General features: G+C 38.5%; 1 protein-coding gene across 1 annotated transcript in view; it reads left to right on the forward strand.

Annotated features, from left to right (window-relative positions):
- The window catches only part of TPO (thyroid peroxidase), a 1,574,682-nt gene that overhangs the window by 13,218 nt on the left and 1,540,217 nt on the right, over positions 1 to 21,247 (forward strand). Inside the window, exon 2 of the mRNA XM_044086790.1 lies at positions 15,203 to 15,335. Coding sequence (XP_043942725.1) covers positions 15,203 to 15,335 — 133 coding nt within the window. The remainder of the gene's footprint in view (positions 1 to 15,202; positions 15,336 to 21,247) is intronic.

Here is a 21,247-nt window from a genome sequence, read left to right on the forward strand (position 1 = left end):
GTGCTGTCTCCAGGTCTAAATCCATGCTATGTAGGGGTTAATAAACGATTGTCCAGAAGGTAAGGTAGAAGTTGCAAGTGAATACATTTTTCCAGAATCTTAGAGATTAGGGAGAAAAGGGCTATAGAATGAAAACTGGAGATATCAGTATCATTGCCCCCTTTGTGTAGGGTCTATATTAGATGATTGAACTTTTAAAAGTCCGAACATCATATGGTCGACACCATATGACTGAACTTTTAAAAGTTCGAAAATCTAATAAAAAAAAAATAAACTACAGAAAATACCTACCTGAACATTTTAAGCAGGGGGAGCAAGCACCCCTGCACCCCCCCACACCCCTGCTCTTTAAATATACCAACTCCGAGATCGCACTACAGTGCAGAAAAGGGAAATCTTCCCATTTTGCACTGTACAGAGATCTCCTTTGAAATGTTAGAACTTTTAAAAGTTCAATCATATGGTGTCGACCATATTACTTTCAAACTTTTAAAAGTTCAATCATCTAATTTAGACCACTTTGTGTAAGGGGATAGTAAATGCTTTTTTTCCAGAGGAGGGGTACATATGATTCTTGAAGAGAACGATTAATTAGGATACAGATGGGAAGAGCTATGCCATCAGTAGCTAACTTGAGGAATGTGGTTGGAAGGTTATCTGGGGCATTAGAGCATGACTTGAGTTTTTCTAGTAATTTTTTTATGGTATTAACAGGGATGGGTTTGAAGGTAAATGAAGGAAAGTTATGAATAGAAGATGTAGTGGAAGGTAATACATTGTTAGGGAAAGGTGCGATAAGCTTGGCTACAGAGTCTAAGAAAAAGGAGTTAAACTGGGCAGCAATAACATGATCAGGAGATTTAGGATCTAGGCAAGGGTTGTCATTTCTGCCAGGAGAGAGAAGGGCAGATATACTGCTCCAAAACTTTTTGGGATTAGGTCTGTGACTGTCTTGAATTTTGGAGTAATATGATTTGCGATCAGAAACTATTTGTTTTTTGACTTTATTACGCAGTTGTTTGTATTCAGATAGGAGATTAGATGTTTTGTATTATAGCATTTATGAGATTTATCTCAAAGATACAAAAGGGTTATAGTTACTTTGGAGAGCCAGGGGGCTATTTTACTTTTAACCTTTTAGTTCTAGGAGGAGCAAAGCTATTTAAAAGGTTAGTAAAAGAATAATTGAAGTAAGTGACAGCATTGTCAAGAGGAAGAGTTTTCAGAGGGTTCCAATTCATATGTTTTAAGCAGTCAGAGGTTTGAGGATTAAAGTTTGTAAGGGTATGAGTTAAGATGTAATTATGTTGAAGATGAAGAGAGAAAGGTGAATGATGCACAAAGGCAGGAAGATGATCACTAAGAGATTCTGATAAAGTCCCAGAGTCAGAAATATTGTTGGGGTGGGAAACTAAAATCCAGTCAAGAATGCTTCCTGAAGAATTATCTTTATTAAGTCTGTTGGAGAGTTAATTAGTTGTGTGAAGTTAAATAGATTTATGCTCTGAGTAGTAATAGTTGAGATTATAAAGGTCCAGTTAATGTTGAAATCACCTAAAAGTATAATTTCATTACTTATGTTAGATGAAAACCAGGAGAGGATATCTTCAAGAACAGGGATATTATTACCAGGTGGAATATATAGGGAAACTAAGCACATATTTTTATGGTTGGTAATTTTTAGGAGGGCCAGGGATAATTCAGCTGTTGCAAACTGAGGTATAGGGTTAGTATAGGGGACCACTGTTAAAGATGAGAATAAAATTAGGGCTACACTGCCACCTTTCTTGTGAGGTCTGTCATTTCTTATAATTCGATAGTTAGGAGGAATGATTTCAGAATCTTTTTCTGAGGTTCGAGCCAAGTTTCAGAAATGGATAAAATGTCAGGTTGGTTATGGGAGAGCCAGGCATGAAAGTTGGGTAGTTTATTACATATGCTTTGGGAATTAATAGTAGCAAAAAGGAGAGATGTATTATGTGACAGAGAGGATGGTAAGTGTGAGTTAAAACATGGGTTGTTCATGAGTCTAGGATTAGGGTATATGTCGCCAGACAGTAGAAGAGAAATAAATTCAAGAAGTAGGAATAAAAGGTCATTAAATGACTTTACAAAGGTTCATAGATTCATAGGTAGGTACTAGGCTATCAGCCCAAGGGCCTAAATAAGCCTAGCCAACAAGCTTCCCTGGCTTTTACCACCCTAGAAAGTTATTTTCCTGTGCCCCTGTCGAACAAAGCCACAGTAGTGATCCCCGGGGTGTATTTCCTATTTCCCATCCACTCATCAAGATTTTTCTTGAAGAGTGTTAATGAGGAACGTTGCTTGACATAGATGGGTAGCTTGTTCCAGAGTATGAGAAGTCTCTGAGACAGGAACCTATCCCTCCAGCGTGTCCTGTTTATTGTGGTGACAATGTTTAGGTCTCTAGAGCATGTAGCTCAGAGGGATTTCTTTAGGTGTAGCATGTCCAACAGCTCTGAGTTTGACATAGCTTCATATGTTAGGCAGAGATCACCTCGGAGTAGGCGATATGCAATGGAGTAAAGCTGGAGTTTTTTGAGACGGTCAGTGTTGGGCATCTGTTTGAGGCCAGTAATCCTCTTTGTGAGGTAGTTCTGTGGCCTTTCCAGTTGCTGCAGATGTCTTGTAAGGTACATTCCAAAAGGGACATTGTACTCTATAATGGGTCTAATGAGTGTCGAGTAGAGGAGAACAATGACCTCTTTTTTCCTGGATGAGAACCTTTTTGTGATGAGGTGTGCCATGTAGAAGGATTTCCTGACTACTATGGCGAAGTGATTATCAAATGAGAGACTACTGTCCACCTGGGTCCCAAGGTCTCTTATCACACATTTGGCGTCAAGTAGACTGCTGCCTATGTGGTAGTTCATGGGTACAGAGTTTTTACCAAAGGGGATGACAATGCACTTGTTGGCATTGAGCTTGAGGCCATGGCTCTGACACTAGGCATCTGTCTCAGTGAGACCCTTCTGTAGAATGTCCACATAATTTGGGGACTTGACTATGGCTCCTAGTTTGCAGTCATCTGCAAACTTTATTAGCCAAAGGCCTTCGGTGTTAGCCTGTACTTCAGAGAAGTAGATACCAAACAGGAGAGGTCCCAGGACTGAACCCTGTGGTACTCCACTTGTCACTGGTTTGAAGTCAGATTTGGAGTCTGCAACTTTGCAGTGTGGGTTCTGTCAGTGAGCCAGTTGGCAACCCATCTTGTGATGTAGGGATTTATACCTAGTTTAGTGAGGTTAGCTATAATTCCAGAATGGGGGATGGTGTTGAAAGCCTTGTCGTGGTTAAGGTAGACAGTGAGAACCACCTTACCCTCATCTACGGCTTTGGTGACTGCCTCAAAGAAGTCGATCAGGTTCAGGAGGCATGATCTGCCTTTCACAAACACGAACTGGGTGGGATCCAGAGTTTGGAGGTTACCAATGTCTTTGTTTGTGAGTTCTATGATGATATGTCCCATGGCCTTACAGATCAGGCTCGTCAGGCTAATAGGGAGATAGTTCCCGGGATCAGTGGTGGCTCCCCCTTTGTGGAGTGGGATAACTGTTGCTGTGCACCATTCAGTAGGTACAAAGCCTGATGTGAGGCTATGATTGAACATGGTGCTTAGGTGGGGAGTCAATTCATTCTGAAGTTTGTGTAAAATGCAGCCTGGGATGTTGTCCAGTCCCATGGATGCTGTGTTTTTGGCTTTAGAGAGTGCAGCTTTTACCTGCATAGTTGTGATTACAGGGAGTCTGCATTATTCCTGTATAGATATGGGCCTTTTAGGGGGTAAGAGGGGGGTAAAGTTAGCACTGAACCTATCTGCAAGGATGTTGGCAATATCAGTTGGTTCTGTAATTTCTGTGCCTTTGTGCTGTAACTCAGAGCAGATCTAGGTGTTGCCATTGAAATTCTTGACATAGCTATAGAATGCTTTGTGGTTGTCCCTAGAACCAGTGGCAATTTTGTTTTCGCAGCTCGCTTTGGAGGATCCTATAAGGGATCTCAGCTTCTTACTGAGGCTGACCAGGAAGCTCCTCCACTCATGGGATTTTACTCTTTTTTGCAAGTTTCTTCCTTCTGTTGTAGAGTTTGTTTATGGCAGGGGACCACCAGATTGGCTTCCTTTTTTTGGAGGATAGCGTCTTGGTTCTGTTTGGGATAGCACGATCCATGCATTTGTGTAAGTGCTTATAGAGTGCATTTGTGTAGGATTCAGCAGTCGTAACTGTACTGTCCATCTGCATGGGTGTCATAAAGTTTGCCACTTCTGTCTTAAGAAGCATGAAATTGGCTTTGGTTTCCTTAATGGGGGGGGGGATGTGGATATCTAGGATGATTAGCTTATGGTCGGATCTGACCAATGAGGAGTTGACTTCAGGTGTGGAACACTGGTCACTCATGTTGATAATGACTAGGTCTAGGATATTGTTGCCCCTGGTGGGGGTGTGGATAAGTTGATCCAGGGCACTGGAATTTATGAATTCCAGAAATCGTTGAGCGAAGGAGTTGATATATGAGTAGTTTTCCCAGTTAATGGTGGGGTAGTTGAAATAGCCCATTATTATGGTGTTTGGTTGAACCCTAATATTTTCCAGTATATCAAGAAAAGACGAGTGGAAATCCTGGGGCATGGTGGGGGATCTGTATCAAGCTGCAATTTGGATTACAGTTTTGCCCAGAGTTAGTTGTACTTGGATAACCTTGGATGCATTATGCTGAGTTTGGAGGTGTGGATATCATTAATGAATATGGACACACCTCCGCCTTTGATGTTCCGGTCCAGGTTAGGTGGTCGAAAAGTGTGGTATGAGTTATAGCCTGGTAATGCTGGAGTGATCTCTGGAGCCTTGAACCAGGTCTCAGTCACTGCACAGATATTAATGTTCTCCATTTTAAGGAGTGCCTTGAGGGAGTGCATTTTGAGATTTAGATTTCTAGCATTGAGTAGACTTGCCCTCAGTTTTTGCTTGCCTGTTTGTTGGAGTTGAGAAAGAGAAAGAAAGAGGGATTTGTAATGAGAGGGCTAGAGACAGTATTAGGAGTATCAGGAAGAAGCTTACTGTTTAGAAAATGAATATAATTGTGATGAAAGAGATGAGGTGAAATTTGTGATGAGAAGAAGGGTTCTTTTTTGTTGTACGTAGAAGTTGTGTGAAATGGAGGGGAGTAAGAGAAATTTGGGAGGCTGGTAAGGTATAGTACAGGATAAAGGAAGAGTAGAAGTAGAATGTTTAGTAAAGGCTGTGCAGATATATTGAACATAATGAATGAGGAAGTGTAATAAAAAACAGGGGAATGGTAAAAGTAGGTAAATAAAATTAAGAAGTAGAAAAAAGGAGTTTGTGAAAGGAGATATCTTGTCTGTTCTTACCAGGAGGGAGGGGGGTGAAAGTTGAAAAGGGAAGGAGGATTAATGAGAGAGTAGTGAGTAAAGAGAATTTTGATAGGATGTTCTAAGAGTGGGAGTGGTTATGAGGCTATAAAAGTAGAGGTAGTGGGGGCAGGTGGGAAATGGGGGCAGGCAGGGGAGCGGAGTGAGCTCAAAGGGTAAACAGAGCGGGCAGAAACAACGAGACACGAGACCAAAACCAATCACCAAATGCACTGCCATCTGAAACACACAGGTCAGTGCACAAGACTGTCAAAAAAGTTGTATTATAAAAGAAAATATGGGAGCAGTGAATAGTAACAGAAGAAACAAGGTCAGACAGAGATTTCAGTATAATGGACTTTGTTTTTGTTTTGTTTTTTTTTGGGGTGGGAGAGAACAGGAGCGTCTGACACCAGCACACACACAATACAGTGGACAAATAATTTTCTTGTCCTCCACAAATGTAATATTAACAAAGTCCTATGTACATACACTAACAAACAGTTGAAAAACCGCTGTTGTAGATGCCGCTAAATGAGTACAGCTAGGTTTTAGCAGAACCGGTAAGACAGCAAGCATTTGAGTTGTGAAATGTTGTCGGGTGATTAAAGTAAGTGAGAGAACTCACACTGATGAGAAAAGAAAAGAATAGAAAAATCTTAGCAGGAGAATGGAACTACTATAACAATAATAGGAGAGATAGTGATAGATATCTAAAGACTATTATACGAATCACTAAAGCAGATAATAATTAACTAAAAACAACATAAAGTAAATAATGACTTATAATATTGACTACTACAGATAAAATCAGCTAAATCAGCAACAATACCCTTCTGTAATGGGCTATGGCTGTACCTATGGCTGTACCTCTACCTCTAGATCCTAAGTTGGATACCACATTAGACTGTAGAGGTACTTTCTGCTGGATCTGATGACTCCATCTGCATTTGTTATGCCTACAGGTGTGCTCCACCTTTATGATGCCACCCTGCCCTGGAATGAGACTCCAATCCTGAGTCTCACATCCCATATCCACTTCCCCCACCAAAAGTACCTTTCAAACTGTTCCAGCTGGATGTTGCAGGGAGTGGCTGCTTCCCAAATATGGCCATAATATATGCTAGGTATGTGCCTATCCTGCCTAACCTTTATGTGGTTGCAACCTCTTCCTTGTCAGTTCTGTTGTTGGTATCTATAAACTATGGTATCCCTCAGCTGTGTTCATCTGCCAGAGCACATACTAGCATTTTTTATAGAGAGGTGGGCATGCTGTTTGTGCCACACCACATTACTGGTCCTTGTGTCTACTGTGTGCTGCCAATGTAATGGAGTAAAAAAGCCCTCATTTGTCTTGTCTTTCTACAACCTGTTACAACAGCAGGCTGCTTAATTGAGGGCAGTCTTATATTTAAGTATTACACAATGACATCTCTGGTTTGCCATGGTCTTTTTCAGTGTTACTGCCTATGAGGTTTTTCAACATGATTTTTTTACTTCTTGATTTTTTTACTTATTTGGGGAGTTTTGCAGTTGGCCTAATGTTATGAGTATAAGGTTTTGTTAATAAGGTATTTTCAAAAAATGACCAAATATCCACTTCTTCTGTACTGACACGCTCATAAAAAAAGATGAAACATATCAAGCCTAAAGCTAGTGGTGTTTTGGTTTTACTTGGCTGAATGCCTCAATAAAGACAAAATAATAAAAGAAAAATAAAATGTCAGTAAGACTTTACAAGTCATGTAGCTGAAACATTTTATGTCCTTAAGTGGTCAGAGGTGACCTGTGTCTCATAGGTGACCTGTGTTTCCGAGGTGACCTGTGTCTGGCATACAAAGCTGTTTCAGACTCAGCCTTGATGGAGTTGCTGCATAACCGTAAGTCAAACTCCCTTCGTGCAACCCACACGCAAGGTCTCAACCTGGTCTGTGACATTAATAGAACTTGTTGGCAGGATAGATTTGTGTCCTAGTGACTCCCCATCTGTGGAACAGACGTCCTCTCCATGTCAAGCAGAGTACCTCACTAGCTCTCTTTAAGAAGAACCTAGATGACTAGATGGGAAACAGAAAATATACCGCTGGGATCCCACCTGTGTCCCTGCTGGACAGGGAAAACAGGTGCTGACTTTGTGGGAACATGGGTGAAATTCTTGGCTAGGCTTATTGGCCTCTGGGCCAATAGCATAGTATCGTCCTATGAACCGATTTGTATATTATCCATGAGTCTTAAGGTTTAAGGTATTACTCAGTGTGGTTTATGGTTTGCCTTGATTCTTGAATTAGGTGCAAAATTATTCTGTCCTTCAGAAATTTTGTGGCATTTGTTTGAAGATTACTACTATACAAACATATTTTGCAAGCAAACTGTCATTTATAGAGTATATCAGTATCTGTCCTGTCATTTTAATTAGGTGCTACCTTTCATTAAATTGCTACTTAATTCAGACTGAAGGTTTCCTTAAGAAAATATGTATTTTAAATGGAATGGTACCTAAATGTACAGAAATAAACTGCACTCTGTCCATTTACGTCTGATAGCAGAAATTAGCATTCTGCCCTTTTTGTGACCTTTGAATATATGCTATGTATATTAGAATAATTAATATTTACACATATGTAAACAGTATTTTATATGCTGCTACCACAGGGGCAATTTGCATTCTTATCTAGTTTAACTGATCTTGGTTAGCAATAATTAATTCAAGTAAGTAAAATAATTAATACAAGATTGAATGACTGGCTAAATCTACAAATCAGTAATGACAGACACAGCCAAGAAGCCCCTAAATGTTGATTGGATTAGGATAGCACTTGCAAAGAAGATCTGACAACCTCCAATGCTATCCTGATAAAAATGTCATCTGTACCCTAAATATGCAACTTATTAAAAACACTGTCCACATGTGAGCAGTTGTTAACTTCCACCCAAGCTATTCTCAGTCTGCAGTACAGCTCCACCTGCACATCAGTACTGGCGACTACTGACACCATTTAATACATATAATACTGATAATGACCTACAGGTGGAGCCCCACCTACACTGGAAAAGACCATTTATTTCAAGCAAGCATGCCATTACTTACATATTTCACACTGGCATTAAACATCAGTTTTTTTTTATTTACTTACTTGTTCATTTATTTATTTATTTATTTATTTATTTATTTATGTTTGTTTGTTTGTTTGTTTGTTTGTTTGTTTGTTTGCTTATTTATTTATTTATTTAAGTAATGTGGCTTTGAAAATTGAGTTTAGGAGACAAGTTGCCATAATGGTTAAGGTCTTTGCCTCTGATGCACAAGGTACAAAATCCAATCCTGACCTCCTGCCAATGCCTATTGGAGTTTGTATGTTCTCACTGGGTCTCTGTGGGCTTCTTCTCACCTCCGAAAAACATGTCAAGTATTTCAATCTCAAATTCACCAATGAATGGAGATGTGGGCAGTGGCACAGACTCTACATGGCGGCCTATAGGGGGAAGGGTTTCCTCAAGATAGGAGAATATGGATCACAGACAGTACACTATGGCAGGGCTACTCGATGGTGTAAACTATGTTTCCAAATAGGCATGGTATGGGTATTTCTGATAAGTGGGTTGAGGATCCAACCTACTCTGACCTACACCAGGGGGAGGTGTGCATGTATGTGCCCACCATAAACTAATCAACCTGCCATAAAATAATCAACCTGCCAAACATGAACTAAGTGCCACACTCAGTGTAGGATGTCCATTCTAGAAGATGCAAGAATAGGTGTCAAACTCCTGTCACACTGCATAAATAATGAATCAAGTACAAAAAAAGTGTTCAGTCTCACAGAGAGGTTCCCAGTGGGAGTGGGTGTGCACCAGGTTTCAGATCTTTCAGCCCACTGGGCTTCATACTGGTGATGGACTACATTAGCAAAAGGGGACAGATCAACAAAGTTACAGTATGCAGATGATGTGGCATTATGACTCAGAGCAAGAACTTTGGCAAAGGATATGGGAATGGAATGCAAAGCTGAAGACACGTGGAGATAAAACTAAGTACAGATAATGGCAGCACATTGGGTAAACCAGAAGAAGCGGAGGGATGGTTGATGAGAAGGTAAGTCTGAATGAAGAGATCAAGGCTGCAGCCAAATGGCATAGAGTGCCAGGTATACTGTATGACAGAAGGATGCAAAAGAAGCTGAAAAGTAAGGTGTACAAAACAGCGGTGTGACTAGTACTACTGTATGATACAGAAACCTGGGCTGTAAAGATAGAGCAGATGAGAAAGCTAGAGGTGATGGAAATGAAGTGCCTGAGATGGGTGGTAGGATACACACTATGGGACAGATGAAGAAATGAGGACATAAGAGCAGAAGCCAAAGTAGCTGCAATTGCAGAAACGCTCAAAGAGAACAGAGTATGGTGGTTTGGGCACATGTGCAGTAAAGCAGAAGACAATCTTTTGAAGATTTGGGACAGACAGGAAGAAGGTAAGGGGAAGCAAGGACATCCAGCAAAGAGGTGGATGGATTGTGTAAGAGAAGATCTGTGACAGACAGGCATGAGTGTTGAAGAAGGCAGGAGTGTGGCACTGAATCGAGAGAGTTTGTGACAATTAACATGGCAGCCCAACCCCAGTTGAAAATGGGAAAAAGGGGGTCGATGATGATAATGATGTTTTGGAAATTTAATTCAAACTTTAGAAATGAGCAAAGGGCTCCAAGTTTCATAATCTGCATACACAGATTGAGGAATCCTGCATCTTTTTTCCCATGAATCAGACATTGAGATATTGTTTGGGGTAACATGCTTCTCTAAGTGTAACTTGTTTTAGAATTCAAACCAAAATGTAGAGATAAAGAAGTCAACTAATATATGTTATTAGTAGGGTTCTCTGCTATTAGTCTAAGTTCATTTGGTCTAAATTTAGAGATTATTCACTTGGTCTATCTAAATTTGGTCATAACTCACTTGGTGTAAATGTATTTGCTGTAAGTTTGGATTTTAGGTATTACAGTAATATTTATTGCATGGAATAATATATTTTTGAACGTGTACATTTAGGTTTCCTAATGTGTGAAAATCGCTGTGCACATGATTCTTCCTCGATGTTTCATTTTTCTGTGTAGTTTTTCTTGACTCTTCCATAGTAACATGACTATTTGTAATAACAGTTAATAGAATGAAGCAGCATCTTCAGCTACAAGATAAATCTCAAAAAAAAAAATATATATATATATATATATATATATATATATACGCTATCCTCTATGAACTCATGCTAATATTAAATACTCAGTTTATTAATCTGAACTAACAATCTTCCAAAATTAAATTAAATGCCTCTAACTCAAAACCATCCATCCACAACCTCTTTTCCCATTTTTGCCATGGGGACGGTGACAATCATCTACATCCAAGGTTTACACCACTGGATGGCTAGGCCTGCCATGGTATTTCTTCCACGTCACATTCACACATGGCCAGTTTAGAGTGGTGTCCAATCCACATACTGCATGTCTTTGGAATGTGGGAGGAAACAGGAGCAGCCACAGAGAACCTAGTCAAACGCAAGTAGGACATGCAGACTCCACACAGAAGACACTACAGCAGAGAATTGAACTGTGAATCCTCTTCCTGTGAGGTTACAATGCTATCTGCAGTGCTACTGTGCAACCAGTACTCAGATACATGTCTAAGCTAATTTATTTTTCTTTCTTTCTTTCCTCCTTTTTATCCAATTTCAGTAATCGCATGAGTAAGTTTAGAGATGAGTTGAGTAAATGGGACATAACTTAGTTTAATTTTTATCATGGGTATCTAAAAATAAACATCTTTCCTACATTTTCCTTCTTCTTAATAATCCTGTCTTCAGATGTCTGTCAAATTATTTCAGAATAACAAATAGTGTGCTCATATCCTTAATCTTGAACCATAACCCCCTCCAGGATAAACCTGAAGAAACTGCTAAAAAGTAAACTTAATAGAGGATTAAGGATTCCAAGTAGGCATCAATGTAACTTGGTGGCAAGCTTCATGAAACAATTATTGCCATCAGGATAGCTCACAAAAGATTGAAATAACCTCTCATCTGGCCTTTTATCTCATTTTCATCTATTAAATCATTTTGTATTTATTCTAGTTTACTTCCATTTCTCATTAAAGTATTTCTCGCCTACAGTAAACTTTACTGCCAACATTTATTTTATAAAATGAAACTTCTCTGAATTCAACTTATGTCAGCCTTTACTAGGAAAAGCAAATATTGTCACAGACAACAAAATGCAATCTCACCAATTCAATCTTCAATCAAGATTTGGCAGTGCGGTGACAATTAATTACAAACTAATACTTCAAATTAAATTTAAATTGTACTGGTTCAGTGAACCAAATTCTTGTAATATCACATAATTTACCCTTACTCATAAAAATTCATGCTGGTTGATCAATACATTTAGGAAGCTCAGTATTTATGCAGTCTGTTACCACTTAATCTATCCTTTTCTTGCTCTACCACCGAGGTCTCAAACCACTGGTTAGATAGCAAATACCATTACTATGGTTTGAGCTTGACAGGAAAGTGCTCGAGAAAATGCCTTCAGATAACTTTGATTTCCTACATTTTGCCAATAATAGCTCATGAATCTTCAAAACAGATAATTCACCCTACACCAGTTGTCTTCCTTTGGATTGATTTTTTCCCAAATCTTCAAGCTCTGTCTTAATGAAAAGCAAGAATTCTATACATCTTTCAGACTTTTTATTTTTCTGAAATAAAGCTTACTTGGTCAAATGTAATGATCTCTTAAAAAATGCTGTTTCATGTGACTGAAAGTGGCCCAGCTACATATCAGATATAGGTTCATAGTTTCATAGGCTGGTACAAGGCTATCGGCCCTAGGGCCTATACAAGCCTAGCCATAACAATTCCCTGGATATTTCTTCCCACAGTATTTACTTCCCTGGACCCCTGTCTAGCAGGGTGACTGACATGATCCCCGGGGTGAATTTCCTATCTCCCATCCAATTGTCAAGGTTCCTTTTGAAGAGGGCCAAGGAGGCGCTCTGCTTGACATGTATGGGCAGTCTATTCCAGAGTATGGGGAGTTTCTGGATCAGGAACCTATCTCTCCAGCATGTTCTGCTCATCGTGATGACAAGGTTTAGCATGTGGCTCTGAGGGATTGGGATTTCTTTAAGAGGAGCATGTCCAACAGCTCAGGGTTTGACATGGCCTTGTATGTTAAGCAGAGATTGCCTCTGAGTAGACGATATGCCACAGAGTATAGTTGGAGTTTTTTTAGATGGTCAGCATAGGGCATCTGCTTTAGGCCTGTGATTCTTTTAGTGAGGTATTTCTGCAGCCTATCCAGCTGTTGCAGATGTCTTGTGAGGTACATACCAAATGGGACGTTGTACTCTATAATGGGTCTAATGAGGGATGAGTACAGTGGGACAATGACCTCCTTTTCTTCTGGATGTAAAGCCCTTAGTGATGAGGTGTGCCACATAGAAGGGTTTCCTGACTGCTGTGGCGATATGGTTATCGAAGGTGAGACCACTGTCCACCTATGTCCCTAAGTCTCTCATCACACATTTGGTGTTTAGTGTACTGCCACCTATGTGGTAATTCATGGGTACATGGGTTTTCCCAAAGGGAAATATCCTGTTATCTCAGAAAGTTATCTTAGTGTTGTCAGGTTAAAAAACACTGGATAGACAAAATTGCAATTTCTACCAAGAGCTGGATCATTTTTCATTATCAAATTTACTTGAAGTTTGAAACTTTCACAAAAATATATGTACATTTTGAAGAAATTTCCAAAAGTCTAATCTTCACTATACCACTTGGGTTGCTCTAAATGACTTGCTATGAAATTCTTTATACTAGGACTCATCTAAATGCATGTGACTTGTTTGCTATTGCCTTTTTACAGCCATTAATAGATATATTTTGTTTCAGAATAGCAGACAATGTTAACAATGTTTAAACAAATGTGATATTATCATATAAATGTTCGGGTACAGGATATTTTGACCCCACCAAATGTGTGTGTGTGTGTGTGTGTGTGTGTGTGTGTGTGTGTGTGTGTGTGTGTGTGTGTGTGTGTGTGTGTGTGTGTGTACATAGCTATAGATTTTATCAATCGGGAGACAAGTACGATCCGATATGTGCATCTGGTTCCATTTTCAGGAAAGCATGATCTGCCAGCAGCAGCACCCAGCTGCTGAACTAGAGAAGGAGTTTCACTTTAATCTGTTTATCAGCATACCAAGGAGGGCTGAAATGGCCAGTCAGCTAAATTTCACACATTGTCAAATTAGGATATAGTTTAAGAACAGAAGAGTGAAATTCAGACAGGAGAAAAAAAATGCAGGAAATAAGAGAGTGTTTATCAAATCATAGCAAAACATCTCTTAGCTGCTTAAAACATGTTGTTGATAAAATTAATATTAACATATAATAGATTATAAAAATTAACATTAACATATTAAAAAATTAAATAATATATTAATTGAAACACTGTTTATATAATGTTTTCATTTTAAATATGTTAAAACTGGTTATTAGTTACATTAATATTAACCTATTAAATAACAGATTAAATAAATTAAAATTAACATAATAAAAAATAAATATTTTAAATTCAAACACTGTCAGTTTCATTATTGTGTACTTTATTATTGACTTATTACAAAAAAGCTTTTATTAAAATTTATTTGGGGTCAATTAGTCTGGGTCAAATCATCTGGGGTCAAACTGTCCACTAACTACTCTCATAAACAATAAATGGAAATATAGATATGAAAGTGTATACAAATGCATTGGGGTCGAATCATCCAGGGTTAAACTGCCCTTCTTCTGAGTGTTCCTTGTCTCAAAATATCTTGCTACATTTTTCTAATTGCTTTGTGTTTATTGTTAAACTAGTAATAACATATGATTGCTTAGTACATTCTGCAAACACCTGAAAAAACAGTTCACCATTACATTTCTACTTATACATTAACCGAATATTGTTGAACTGTGCATTTAGACTAATTTTATTTCTCTCACAATCTAATATTTATTTAGTGCTATTTTGCCCTTTTATAAATATTTCACATGATTACTCGGATTTTAGTTTTTAAAGTTCAGTTTGCATATGTCCAAGCAGGAACAATTTACTTACATTTCTCAGATGTCAAGCTCTTTTCCAGTCCTAAGCTAAATGTTCAAAATTAGAATGCCAATAAAAAGCACTTTCTTTGCATATAGTTCTTAAACTGGGAATCCAAGAATATTATAACTAATTTCATGGTACTGATCCAACATCCATTTATTGCACATTATTCAACAACTTGTGATGAGTGCGACTTTGAAAATATTCTGCAAAAACATGTCGATTTTCTATGTAGATTTACAAGTGCAGCACAGTATACCGAAGTGTGCATTCGCTATCAAACCACAAGCACAGCGCCTTGAAACTCAGGAGAGATAAGATGACATAATATTCTGTAAAGATTCATCTGTTTTAGCCTTTAGTCTAACATCATACTGATTTACTTTGCTTGATATGCAGAAGCCAAGGGAAAAGCTAGATTCATTTCCAGGTGTTATATTTGAAGAGAATACAGAGCAACAGGAACATACATCATAATCTGGTTGTGAAAGTAAAATGATGAATCCTGACACTGCTGGGAATAAGAAAACACCTGTGAAAATATTTGTAGCATGCCTGTTAACTTGTTTGAAATGTAACATGCTTGAAGCTTTGACATTGTGTACAAGTATTAAATGAATCCTGATTCTATTGCTTGATATGTGTATCTATCTTATTTTTCGCTGACAAGACTTCTTGTCATCAGATGACCTCAGCATGATTGCCAGAATCTCAGGATGCCTTCCATATATGCAACCTCCATCTTGCCCCGTGAACTGTTTAGCCAATAAATACAGGCAAATTACCGGAGCATGTAACAACAGGTATGGTGTTTTGAAACTGTATACAAACTTTTTGATTTATGTGTGATATTTCCCTAGAGATGTTGTTTTAAGAGCTGATATATAAAGAAAGCTAAAGAATAAGAACTGTAAAAGTCTTGATAACTTTGTATCACTTTGAACACCCAAGAGAAATTCGGAGAGGCAAAGGCAGCAAGACACAGATACAGCAAATATATGCTTCTTGATTTTTTAATAGCATTGGAACATCCTAAGACCACTACTTCCCAAACAAACCATATCACACTGTATGTTTTACAGAATAACAGAGACAAGCCTCATTTTACACATTGATGAAAATAACTGTGTGTGTGTGTGTGTGTGTGTGTGTGTGTGTGTGTGTGTGTGTGTGTGTGTGTGTGTGTGTGGGTGTGTGTCTGTATACATAAATGTGCCTGTTCAGATGCATGAGAACTAAATGATACCTGTTGATAATGCCTCCATTAGATTGCCTATCATAATAATGTACAGTCAGTAATAGGTTCTATGTTTAGGAGTGCTGTTGAGGACTGTAACAATATGCAATGACAATGTTATATAGGAAAGCAAATGGATAGATCCCTTGGTTAAGGGATTCAGTTACCCTGATAGAAAAATATCAAGTTATTTATGTTTATTATGTTAACAGCTCATACACAAATGCATATCATTTCAAATCTTACAACCACTGTTGATATGCAGCTTACTAAACCAGACACTTAAAAACTAAACTTACCTTAATTGTATAACAGTGCATGTGACAAAAATCAGATATAAATTACTCTTCTCTTGCTTGAAATAATGAATTTTGATAGGGTTTCCATACATGGTCTCCTATACTCTGGTTTTGTACTTTCACAGATTAATTATTAAGTTTTGCTATTCCTTCAATAAAAAATAAAAGCATGCAAATTAAAAATATAAAGTTGTTTTATTTGTAGCTTTTAATCTATATTGTTCCCATTGCCCTCCTAGGCATTAAGAGAACATAAGTCGCGAAGTCAGTTAAAGAAGACAGTCTTCCAACATGAAATAAATATTTTTTTCTTTGAAACAATAATCCTTACAATGAAGCAGGGGTCTACTACAAGCACATGAGTCCTAGGCACTCAAAGAGCATCAATGTCTCACTGCCAGGGACATGAGCATCTTGTTGCTTGGACAGGCTGCCACTAATGCTTAAACTTGACTACTTGTTCAGGTGAAGTGTGGCATCTCTGTCGAGAGAATGCAGCTGTTGCACCTTACCCGGACATAGTAGCCGAGTTGGAGCAAGGTAACAGCTGCAGGGAGGGTGTAGGAGGGGATGGGACCAGGAATTAAGGTTTCAGGCAATGATCAGGAGTGGGATTTAGGTTTGGGAAGAGTTTCAGCATTAGGGAGTGGAAGGCGTGTTCAGAGTTAGGGAGTGATCAGGGACTTTAGGTTTACAGAGCACGAGGACAGTTTAGAGTTACAGAGAATGAGTGGAGTTTTAGGGTTAGGAAGCAATCAAGGAGTTTAGGTTTAGGGAGCAGTGAGTGAAGGAATAGATTTATGGAATGATCAGTGACTTTAGGGTTAGGAAGCATGAGGGAGCGCTATGGTTAGAGTTATGGACCAGGTGGGAGTTTTAGGGTTAGAGTTAGTGCTGTGATAGGTCTGAACATTACAGCAGGGTTAGATGGCTAGGTAATTAACTAAGATCTGAATAGTGGCAGTTGCCATTCAGAGCAAGTGGCAGTGAGCAGTGCATTGCAAGCTATTAGCAGGGAAGCATTTATAGTAAACATAGAAAGCAATTATAATTTGATCATATTTCTCAACCTCTAAGCACAAGGAATTAGGACAAAGCCAAAAATAGTTAGGAGTGGGTTCAAAGGCCCAAAATCAAGTAGATATTTTAAATACTGCTCTTAGAATAACAGTTTTTTTTATTACCAACATGCATTTTTCCAAAGAGTATTAAGTCTGAAACTCAAACACGTCATCATGTAGTGACTTCAGTCCTCAATAATTTGCCAGACAAAAAAGAACTTAATGAGGAACAGACCAAAAATATGACTCACAAATTTGGACATTCTGAGAAAATCTGGACAGTTGAGTGGCATCAATATGATTTAATGTCAAATGTTACAATAAACTAACGAGTTTATATCTTGAGTTGAGTACTAATTGCATTGCCAGCCCTTCTGTTTAGTAGACTGGTTGTGAGCAGTTATGTAAGTGTTAGGTACAGACTGTGTATGCATGACTTCTACTTGGTTTCCAACAAGATTTAATGACAATTAACATCAAGAAAAGCTTGTGTGCAGGTAGAAATTTGCTTGCACTTAACTTTTTATTTTGTTTTTGTGTGTAGTCTCTAGATTAAAGAAGCATTTTACAAGGAAACAGAAATTATATGTAGGTTATTTCTCAGTGTTATGAAAAAATACTGCAGGTTAGTTAAAGAGCAATTCTGCATTAAAACATTTCAACTAAAAGCATTTGAACTCATGCTTCCTAAATGGAATGCTTACATGAGCATGGCATTTATGCAGAATATATTTTAATCAATTTAGTGAATGGATCAATGCGATAATCCAAATAGTTTATTTATAACCATGACACAGAGAATGTATGAAAGAAGGATGATGGAATATGATATCTCCTATTTGCTACAGATGATTCTCTCAATAGCAATCAGCCTCTGCTAGATACTGCATCATGTATTATTGTCTTCCTCCCTCCAGGATGGTTATGCCAGCCCTGGACACTCATATTGACCCTTCCCAGCTGGGTCATCCAGTGTTTGCATCATTAATTAACCTCAGGTTACCAGATCATAGTCAAGGATTCACCCTTTCTGTGCCATGGTGCTGAATTAAATATATTTCATTCTGCAACTAGTCTGAACCTGAACAATGTTAACAATAATACAAACTGATTTTTTTCCTATTTATAGTCAATAACATATTTTTTTTAAATGCCAGGGAATATATTGTTTCATATTTCACTCCATTTGCTAAAGAAGTGGAATATACAAAAATATCAATCATTTTATATAGCTGAATAATTAGTAATGTTCAAGATTTCAGTAACTTATTTTCTGTCTTTTTTGTCACATTTCTTAAGAAATATAAAATGTGTGCTTATGTCTGTTTTTCTTCATTAACAAAATGGCATAATATTAATAGAAAATAAATATGATTCATCATTTAGATTTGAATGCTGAGTAACATTTCTCCTTAGATTATGCTGTTATTCTTCTTTTATTTCCAAGTCAGAATTGTATGAGAGATAACTTGCAAAGTGAATTGAAAACTTACTGGCTTAGGTGTAACTTCAGTCATATGTTTAGAAGGTCCTTCTTTCCAGACACGGTGGTGTTTTCATTCGGTTGTAGGTTGCTCCCTGGAAATGTTCTGTAGATCAGTTAAAGTTCTATATCAGCAACAAATGAGACACGTACTTAGTTCTTTGTAAACAGAAGATTTTTATTCTGCATATGAGCATTTCTTAGATGAGTAAGCAAGCAGGGTTAGAGCAAGTTTATATATTACAGATTTCGAAGGTATGGCTTAGGCATATAATCCCCTGTTGCATCATTGTAGGTGCATGTGGGCGGGTTATTCAGTGATCTGGTCCTTCCCTTAAAAATGTGGTGGGTGTAGCTTAACTGTGTGTGGGCGTGAGTGTTGGATCAGACTTATCCTGTTCTGTAATCATTTTTAAAAAAACTCTTTCAAATCAGATACCATAAAATAAATTACTATAACTAAATCTTCCCTCTTAGTTTCAAGGGAAAAGTCTAATTTGAACTATTATAAGATACCATAGTTGTAGGTACTCACTTAACCAATTAAGAGAAATTAAGAAAATATTAAAGAATTATATAGGAGTTTGGTCTTTTAGTTATTGCATAGCCAGACATTTCTTTAGTGCATTTAATATAGATGCTATTTTAGTTTTCTTTTGGGATAAATGATACGTCTATGGGAATGAGATTGGAATAGCAAAACTTAATTTCTGTGGCACATTCGGGATCCTTCATCAAATCTGCCTGTTTTAATTTAAATGGGGTCTGTTATCAGTGGTGGTACTGGTCATAGTATGTGTTGGTCTGGGTCTGGTTGCCCTAAGTAAGGTTCCTAGGGACATTATTGTTAAGTGGTTTCTGTGGTGTTTTACTAAATTATAGAAAGTTCAGACCAGCAGCTGTGTTAATCTTATTTCCAATTCTTTAGAGTATGTCAGGTGGTTGGAGGGTAAATACATTAAAAATCGCTTCATTACTTCTCCTTAGTCTTCTATAGGATTGGGATGAGGTTGGTTCCCTGGTTAGTTATTTTGTATTGTATTGCTTTTTAGATAATGGGGGGAATTTAATAAAGCCGCACTGCTAACAAAGGCGCGAACATTGTCAGATTCACTAAGCTCTGTTGAGCGGCACACATGAGCGTGCCAACACTGACACTTCTGTGGCATGCAAATCACCTCATAAGCAGGTGAATCTCATTCAAATGAGGCAGGGAGAGTGATCCAGCAAGCAGATAGGTTGCTCTGCAGACCCCGTGTCAGTGTCCATAGTGTATACAGAAAAATTCCATGTACAGTACTGTAGACAGACAAAAGGGGCTGTAAAAATATAGGTAAATAGACAGAAATGGCATAGCACACTTAGATATGAGCAAAACTGTCTTCTGTGTGTTCCAAAAGTTACAGTAAATATATTAAAATATATTTTTTAATAATCTCAGCATGTTTGCATGGTGCACCACAGTGCTCAGAGTATCTAAAAGGCCATTGATGTATTAATTAGTGCTGATCCTTGCTTAACCTCAACTAGGGTCAGTAAATAATGTCAATGATATATTAGGCAGCTGCAATGCATCATAGGTAGGCAATCATGCAGGCAGCACCTACAGCAGAACACTATAAAGTATGCATACACCCTACAATCTGATTTTTCCCCCCATATTCTGCATTATTGGAGTATAGACTTGGGAATTTTAACTGAAAGAATGCTAAGGGCTGCTGCAGGTCTGCTACATCTGTATGTGCTAGATGCTGAAGTCCATGCTGCTGCTGCTGCTGACCATAGGCCTAGGCAGAGAAGGAGAAGAGTGTTCAGGCCCAGGGTAACCTTCCTGGAGCTACATGAGCTGGAGATTGTAGAGCACTACATGGTGGACAGGGATGTACTACAAGAACTCATGGAGCTCTGTCACCCTCAACTCAGACCCAGAGCCAACAGAGAGGAACACGTCCTAGTGGAAACAAAGGTATGTATAGTCCTTAGGAAAACAACCACAGGTACCTTCCAAAGACCAACTGGGGACATGACGGTGGTCTCACAGGCATCAGCATCCAGGGTACTCCACCATCCAGGGTACTCCGCCGTTCCTGAATGCCATGCTATCACATGCCAATGAGCACATATATTTTTCCCTCGCCACTGAGGTGAGGGCCAGCAATATGCAACACTTCTACAGTGCAGTACACTACCCTGAGATACTGCGTGCCATAGATTGCACTCATGTACATATCAAGGCACCACCTGGTGAGGAGGGTAGAATATATGTCAACCGTAAGGGATACCACTCCATCAACTGCCAGGTTGTGTTCAATGTCCATGGAATTATCATGCATGTGTGTGCTGGTAGCCCTGGCAGCTTTCATGACTCCCATATCTGGCATGCATCCCAGCTATACCAGATGTTTGCTAGTGGGGACATCCTACACATCCGTTTACTGGGGGATGATGGCTACGCACTGGAACCATGGATGATGATACTCATCAGAAATTCACACACACAAATGGATGAATGCCAAAATGAGACACACATGCAAGCTAGGAACATCACAGAGCATGTGTTTGGGTTGCTGAAGTCACAGTTCCAGTGCCTCGATATATCTGGTGGAGCCCTGCAGTATTCTCCAGCCACATGTGC

The sequence above is a fragment of the Protopterus annectens genome, chromosome 1.part1 (genome assembly GCF_019279795.1).
Source record: "Protopterus annectens isolate FY-2018-M chromosome 1.part1, PAN1.0, whole genome shotgun sequence".
Classification (NCBI taxonomy): Eukaryota; Metazoa; Chordata; order Ceratodontiformes; family Protopteridae; genus Protopterus; species Protopterus annectens.